Source organism: Echinops telfairi, unplaced genomic scaffold, assembly GCF_000313985.2.
Source record: "Echinops telfairi isolate 266 unplaced genomic scaffold, ASM31398v2 ScPeMD7_7421;HRSCAF=8459, whole genome shotgun sequence".
Lineage (NCBI taxonomy): Eukaryota > Metazoa > Chordata > Mammalia > Afrosoricida > Tenrecidae > Echinops > Echinops telfairi.
This window is the reverse complement of record NW_022111321.1, coordinates 17,130,101-17,138,307: the sequence shown is the minus strand read 5'-3', so window position 1 is coordinate 17,138,307 and position 8,207 is coordinate 17,130,101. Positions and strand designations below refer to the sequence as shown.

General features: G+C 36.2%; 1 protein-coding gene across 1 annotated transcript in view; it reads right to left on the bottom strand.

The window, feature by feature from the left end:
• Positions 1-6,264: 6,264 nt before the first annotated feature.
• The window catches only part of RAB39A (RAB39A, member RAS oncogene family), a 30,922-nt gene continuing 28,979 nt past the window's right edge, over positions 6,265-8,207 (bottom strand). The window contains exon 2 of the mRNA XM_004708986.2: positions 6,265-7,477. Coding sequence (XP_004709043.1) covers positions 7,051-7,477 — 427 coding nt within the window. The 3' untranslated portion in view covers positions 6,265-7,050. The remainder of the gene's footprint in view (positions 7,478-8,207) is intronic.

The following is an 8,207-nucleotide window of genomic DNA, read 5'->3' as shown; positions in this document are numbered from 1 at the left end:
GAACTTGGCCACATGTATGCCCTTTAACCCAGGAAGTTCACTTGTGGACATCGTCACACAAAATTGCTTAGCACATTTGTCCAAAATGTGCACTACAACGTTACACAAAATTGCTTAGCACATTTGTCCAAAATGTGCACTACAACGTCACACAAAATTGCTTAGCACATTTGTCCAAAATGTGCACTACAATGCTCATTTTAATATTGTTTATAGTAGCAAAACATTAGAAATATTGGGCACAATTAAGTGACATTTAGTGTCTATTATTGGAAATAATTTGGTGATATTTGACTGTATATTTGGGTACTATATGAAGCTGCCAAAGTCATAGATCAGTATAAAGGGATTTCCAAGACCATGTGCAAAAAGCAAGTTATAGAGTAATATAAATTGATCCTATTGATGTAGCCCTCTCTCTTTTATTTATGTGTGTGTATATGTAAATCCATAGGAGAAAATTACAAAGGATGCAAATAAAAATATGAAGTGGTTTTCTCTTTGAGAATAGAATTAGGGTAGGTCAAAAGAGCCTTTCACTTTATATTTTACATATATCTAATTTCCCCCCTTCTTTGTAACATGATTATCCCTGTATTACTAGAAGGAAGAATCTTAAATATTAAAATAGTTGGTTTTGGTGCTGAGTCTAATGGTGATTTTCTACTTTTTCTGATTTTCTGCATTTCTCATTTGTACAATGAAGTTGTATTTATGATGAGGACATTTTTGTTAAAATTATGCTATTATCTTGAAAGCATGCTAACTAAAAATAACAAATCACATATATGATCGCATACATATGAAATTCCAGGAATAGTCAAATATGCAACCACAGAAAATAGATTAGTAGCTGCTTAAGTCTGAGGAGAAGGAAATGTGGAGATTGGAAGTTGATAGCTAAAGGGTACAAGCTTTCTTTTGAAGATGATTAAAATGTTCCAAGATCGCCTGGGGTGATGTTTGCATAACTCTGTGAATATACTAAAACAACGGACCTGTACATTTTAAATTGGTGAATTCTATAGCATATGAATTACGTGTCAATTAATGTTATATATATGTTTTTTGCGCTCTCCACATTTTTTAATTTATAAAAAACGCTACTAAAAATCATTGCATACCCTGAAACCAACCATTGCTGTAGAGTGGATTCCAACTCTTAGGGAGCCTATAGGACAGAGAACTGCCCCAGAGGGCTGTTGTCTTTACAGAAGCAGAACACCACATTGTTCTCTCACAAGGGAGCTGGTGGATTCAAACTGCTGACTTTTGGGGTGGCAGCTGGGTGCTTTAAGTACTGCACCACCAGGGCTCCCTCCTTGTATCTAACTGACTAAAGGGCCCAATCCTTACCACACCATGCGTATCTACCATCTGTTCTTTTGATGACTGCTCGCAGTGCTGCTGTCACGACCTGTGATGGACCCACCTTCACTCACTAGAGCACTTCACTGGATCAGGCACTGCTCTTGAGCCCCAGCAATCCCCCAAAGCTGTACCATCTTCTCCTTCATCCTGCAGGGCAATGCTGAAGCATTCTTCTTCCAGAGCCAGACCATTCCAAGTGAACTATCAAGATAAGCCACTATCACCAATTAGTTTCAGACAAACTATGGAGATTAAGACAACTCAGCACTGTATGAAAAATATATACTGAAAATGAGCATTAAATGTAGCATTTATCAAGTGCTTTCTCTGTGCCAGGGACTGCTGCCCACATTTCACATGTGTAACTCATTACACATGTGTACAGAATGTAATGAGTCTTTAACAGCTCAACTGGAAATGTACTGAGCTCTTACTAAGTGCTCCAGAAAAGTCACAAATTCTAAAACATCTGTTATAGCATAGTACATGGCCACAAACTGAATTCAAAAATCTCTTAAAGTCTGAAATTTCTCTTGGTAACTCATTTGGCAGCCAAAAATGTACCTAAACTGCCAAGTAATTTATTAATTTTATCATTTTGGGTGTGTCTATTTATGCATGTTTTGCAGTATAAATATTAATATTTGATTACGTGGTTCTACCCCAGACTCCACCAGGATATTATGTAATACATAAGGACTTGCGGACCTTTTTCTTACACATACACACACCTGCACCACATTGCAGTTAAATAGTTACTTCTGTTTGAAAGCCACACTAAAGATGAATTGTTAAAGATGAATATGTAACAATTCTGTGACAATCATAACTCTCATTCTCATTCTTTTTATTAATTGATTTTAAAATCAATTAACACCAATACTTCAAAAAGTTTATACCATATTTCTTTCATCGGTTGTCATTCTGGGGGAAACAAAGGCACAAGACGATGATAGCAAAACATAATTGTTTCTTTATGTAATGCATAAATTTAAACCCAGTATGTGAGGCTCACATTTAATGGCATTAATTCAACATAATAACCATCAATTGATATGCAGTGAATATCACAAAAATAAGACAATGTTTTAGGCACTGTTTAAAAGAAGACAAAAACTTCACCAAGATGAACAAAAAGGAAGACTTTAAAAAATATATCTTTAAAAATGTCATTATCTAGCATGATGTGAGTAAGTGAGCTGGATTGTGCAATGATTGATAACGATTGTCATAGCTAATCACTTATGTATCTTACTGCATCCTTTTTTAAGATTATAGAAGTACTAGGTTATAAAGCAGTTGGTTCAATTGATGAAAATAGTTGGTTAGCTATTTTAAGATCAAACGAGTTTGGCGAAAACATTGGGAATTAAAAAGGTTCCGAAGCAGAGGTGTCAATTCTGGGCTGTGGAATTTCCAAAAGCTCAATCCGGACTGGAAATGTATTCCACTATTTTAACATAGAAAGAGCTTAATTTTAAAGCCTTTATAGATGTTTTTTCTCCCTTAAAAATGACATGTGTCATTTGTAATTCCAACCTAACTATCTGCAGGCACTGTTAATAGGGGACTAATAGGTTTGTTTATGAAATGAGTCTTTAGCATTGAGTCCTTTCACTATACGTACTCAAACTCCAGTCTATATTGACTGATACTCAATATTAGAGAGACCTAAGGAAACTGTCCAAATATTACTCATACAGTGCACTTTCTGAAGTCAGTGGAAGTTTCATACTTAATTGAACTAAAGGAAGTATGAAATCTGACAAAAGGACTCTCAAAAATTGAATCCATATATTCAATTTTTAAATGATGTCAAGTCCAGTTTAAAAGACTTTGTTCTGGTAGAATTTTCTAAGTAGTAGAAAAGACTGCTTCGGTTGCCACAAAATATTGATGAATCAGTCAGGAGTGCTAAGATGCTTTTGGAAACCTGAAGTACATGCTCAAGAAATCACGTTTGCTACTATCATGTATGTATACATACTTCAAGATGGCATTTGAAAGCACTCTGATGTAGTCACTTTGGCTTGGTTTATCATTTAATGAACCATCACATCAGTACATGAACTTAAAGTGTTAAGCAGCTGCAACCAATCAACCAAACGCCATCAAGTCAATTTTGATTGATAGTCACCCTACAGGAAAGAGTAGAACCGATCCCAAGGGTTTCTAAGGCTGTAAGCCCAATTCCTAATCCACTACACTCCCAGGTTTCCCTTCTAAGTGATTTCTGTCAGGCATCATTTATTGCAGTTCTTAATTTCTCTTCTACCACAGTTAGCTAAAATATTCAATAATTTGGTACATATTTATTAGTTTAAAATTTTAAGCAACATGAAATTTAAGTAATTTTAATGTGAAATCAAGTCCATCTGATTTCTAAGAGACTTAAGTCAAATTGTTTGACCTGAAGAATTTTACTATTTTGACATTATACTTATCCATATTCTCTGTTCCAATGTGTAGGAAAATAGATCAGCTATTACACATCCATATACACATGGATCAAGATATGTGGCTGCAGTTTTACAGGCATGTTGGCAATTTTGTGTAAGAACTCAGATCTTGGTAGTCATTGTTCATGTTACTATTGTTGTATTATAGCTCCTCCCCAACATCAAAATGATCTGGCTTAATTTTAGTATTTTGTGGATTCAGTTACATCACACTTTCCTTTCATTCTCTCTAAACACACACACACACACACACACACACACACACACACACGGTAATAGAAAAGGCTTGGTGTCAGGAATCTGAGTTCTGGGCTTCTGTTCATGTATGACACCTTGGTAAATAGCAACTTTTTGTGGCTCCACCTTCCCCTTTGTTTCTTCTAGTTCTTTAATTCTAGAACATGTATTTTTCATTCGGTAAACTAGTTTTATCCCAACATGAGTATTATAAATGTTGTCCACTCCAGGTTCAATCTCACTTTATATCTTAGCAGCTAAACTTTAGCATACTTTAAACAACTGTTAGATATCCATGGTTTGAGTTGATGCCATTTGGGTGAAGGTGAATGGTTTGAAAATAAGATATACTATATTGTAACAGTAAAATCAGACAATCCGATGCTTTGGGGCCAAGTGGGTTCTCATACCATCAATGACAGTTTTAACTCATGTTAGTAAAATCAATCAGAATATGTCAAGAGGATGTTGCTATTATAAATATTCAAAAATTTTATAATGATGCTATAATTTACATTCTTTTCACCATAACACTATTAAAAATTTCTAGAGGAACCTATATAAGGATTTAAAAATATGATTAAATATCCATTTCAAAGATGCCTAAAACACATTTCAAGCTGTCGAAGAAAATGAGCAACACGAACATTTTTGAACACTGATGTCAGAAAGGGCAGGATCGGACAGAGTTTCGTTTGGTTGTGCATAGAGTTGCGATGGGTCAGAACCAGCTCAATGGCACCTTAACAACAACAGCAACAAGGTCAGAGCCATGCTAACAAAATGCGAATGGAGGCAATTGTGTAGATACTTCTGTTTCAAGAGGGAATTTTCCACTTGGCCTGATTAGGAAGTAAAATACCCTATCTACTAGTAGATGATAGGCCCAGATAAAAGTCAAGCTGCAAGAATGGGAATTGGTTGACAATTTATAAGACAAAATGTCCTTGTAGGTTGTTAATGAAAAGATACTATTTAAAAAAAAACAACTCTCTAAAAATAGTATACTAACCCAGCACTTCAATGAGTTCCATCCCTTTTGAACAAGACTTGTGATTGGCTTAACTCTCCAGGGGGGATTTGCTCCCCAGCATTTCCACTGTGGAGGACAGTGCTTCAGACGAAAAGGGCAGCGGGTAGGCATCTAAACCAAGGATTTCCCTTGATCCATGAGAACCTGTACCTTTTCCTGCTCCCTCTGGACTGGGATGGACAGAAGAAATGCTAAGAAACCTCTCCTGCACGCACGCGAGCAGGTGCCAATTTCACATCTGCATGTTTTCTCTGCTTACAAAACTTTTTCCTCATGATTCACTTACTTCTCAAAACAATCCCTACAACACCATCAGTGGGGAATTAGCTTCATATGCGATGGATGAGAAAAACTGCTATTTGGAGGGGTTAGATGATTTACTCATGGTCAAATATTGGTACAGTAAAGGCAAGCTTAGAACTCAGGCTTTCTAATTTCTAGTTAAATGTTCTTTTCAACTAGTCTGCTTTGGTTTTTAAACAAATGAGGTAACTGCAGTTTAATAGTCAACATCTCACGTTTCCAAGAGGACAGCTTTCATGCAGTGCCCCTCTTCATGATTAGACATGGCATACAGCATAGAGTAGAAATGTACGTTACAAAACAGTTGACATCATGCTCAAAATGCCCCTTCCAGGAAAGGAGTTTAAACTGGTAAGTTAAAAATTAGGGAGCTTAGAAGTCATTGAAGTTCTTGATTCATTATTCCATCTTCACTTTTACAGATGAGATTATAAAATACAATTTGAGTACTAAATATATCAAATAATTTAGCCCATTTCCCAGAAAACTCCTTTCTATAGTTTTCCTGTACTGGAAATAAGATAATTTAGTAATATGTTCTCCCCTGGGGGACGGACAACAGAAAAGCGGGTAAAGGGAGATGTCAGACCATGTAAAACATGGCGAAATAATAATAATTTATAAATTATCAAGGATTCGTGAGGGAGGGAGGGCAGAGAGAGGGGAGAAAAAATGAGAAGCTGATACCAAGGGCTCAAGTAGAAAGAAAATGTTTTGAGAATGATGAGGGCAACAAATGCACAAATGTGCTTGACACAATGGATGGATGTATGGATTGTGATAAGCGTGGTACAAGCCCCCAATAAAATGATTTTAAAAGGGAAAAAAAAGAAATATGTTCTATTTACGTATATTGATAATTTTGACACTAGTTCAAGGTAAACTGCATTTAATTTCTTTGAATTTGCCAGCATATCAGTGAACTTGTTTCCTCTGCCTAAGGCAGGACAGTATACTAAAATATGAAAACATTTGCTGATAAATGGGTGCTTGTTTGTATTTTTACATGTATTTGCAGTAAAATATTTTGCTTAGATTCTCAGACACATCTAAAAGATATAAAATGTTCAGGAGCAATAACTCAGAGAAGAAAAATTAGTATAAAACGTATTCCCTTATGTTCAGACAAAATTAAAGAAAATGGTTAAAAAACCTGGTTCCTTAAGTAGGAAACTACCGTTTTAGTTCCGGTCGATACCTCTGAGAAGTCTTTGTAAGTGAACAGTGTACTTTGATACCCATTTTACTGTTTAAAATGAATTAACTCCAGAGACTATACTTCTTGTTAAAAGTTTAAAATGAGACCACACATACACACCATTTCAGACTGTCAAGATAAAGGAGAAAGATTGCCATATTTGGACACTAAGGCCAGTCATGTGATAACAAGGTGAAAACGGAGGTAATTATGCGGATACTTGAGTTTCTAGAAAAAGTTTGGCTTGTCTGCTAATATCCAATCTCATAGTTTAACACATAAGCATAGTGCTCTGAATTAAAGACCTTACACAACAGTGTTAATATGGGCAGTGAGTCAGGTAGATGACGTTCTTAAATGCTTTCATTGCGGCATTCTGCTTTTAATATTGGTATTTCTCTGGAACGGACCCCCGGTCTGCCCTTCTGCGTTCTTTGGCATGGTTGCAGTCAGCATAGGCACTCTTTCCTGGGCTTTACTGCTTCCTCAGAAGAATGCACAGTATTCGGAACAAAACCACTTTTGACCCCTTCCCAGCCATCCTGAATACAAATCTCTCCCTTTTTAATAAGTTCATAGATGTCTCTTGTCAAGATTGTGAACGATTCTTCAACATTTGTGGCGTCTTTTGCTGAGGTTTCTATATATTTCATGCCACAGTCTGCGGACAGTTTTTCAGCTTCTTCCCTTGAAACTTGACGGTGTGAAGCTAAATCACACTTGTGTCCAACTAGCAGAAACACAATCCGAAATGGCTGTACATACATTTTTGCTTCTTCTAGCCAATCTCTCACATGTTCAAAGGATCGTCGGTTAGTGATGTCAAATACTAAAAATCCACCAACTGAGTTGCGGTAGTAAGAGCGAGTTATTGACCTGAAAAATAAACAGACAAGGGTTGTAAAAGGATGACTTGGTGCCTCCTCTCCTCAAGCAATGTAGTGCCATCATAAAATGTAAAAGTACCTTACTGTGATTTAACTGGAATTTATAAATCAAGGATGAACGGCCTTAAGTGAACAGAACATTCAAACAGTAGTTACTTTTAAATAGAGACACAAGCACTTATCTGGTATTCCATCGCAAGTGATCTTATGATTACATATTTTTATTCTTAAAAATTTGATCATCGTAATTCATGAATCACTGTGGCTGAAAGTTCTCATAAAGATGGTGTGAATGGCATGGGTTGCACAGTGCACTAGATCTGATCTTGAGAATCTTTCCCTGTCGAATAGAAATATTATATGGCCCAGCAATCCCTCTACTTGGTTTATATCCTAAAGAAATAAGAGCCACAGCACAAACAGATATTTGCAAAACCATGTTCATGACAGCACTATTCAGCACTATAGCAAAAAGATGAAAAAGACTTCAATGCCCACTGGTGGAAGGATGGATAAACTGATATACGCACACAATAGAACACTAAGCAGTGCTAAAGGTTCACAATAAGTCTGGGAAATAGGTCACCACATGGATGAACCTGGAGAACATTAAGCTGAGTGAAATTAGCCAATCACAAAAGGACAGTGTATGATACCACTATTACAAAAAGTCAAGAAAAGGTTTTCACACTAAAAGAAGCATAATTTGAAGATGAACA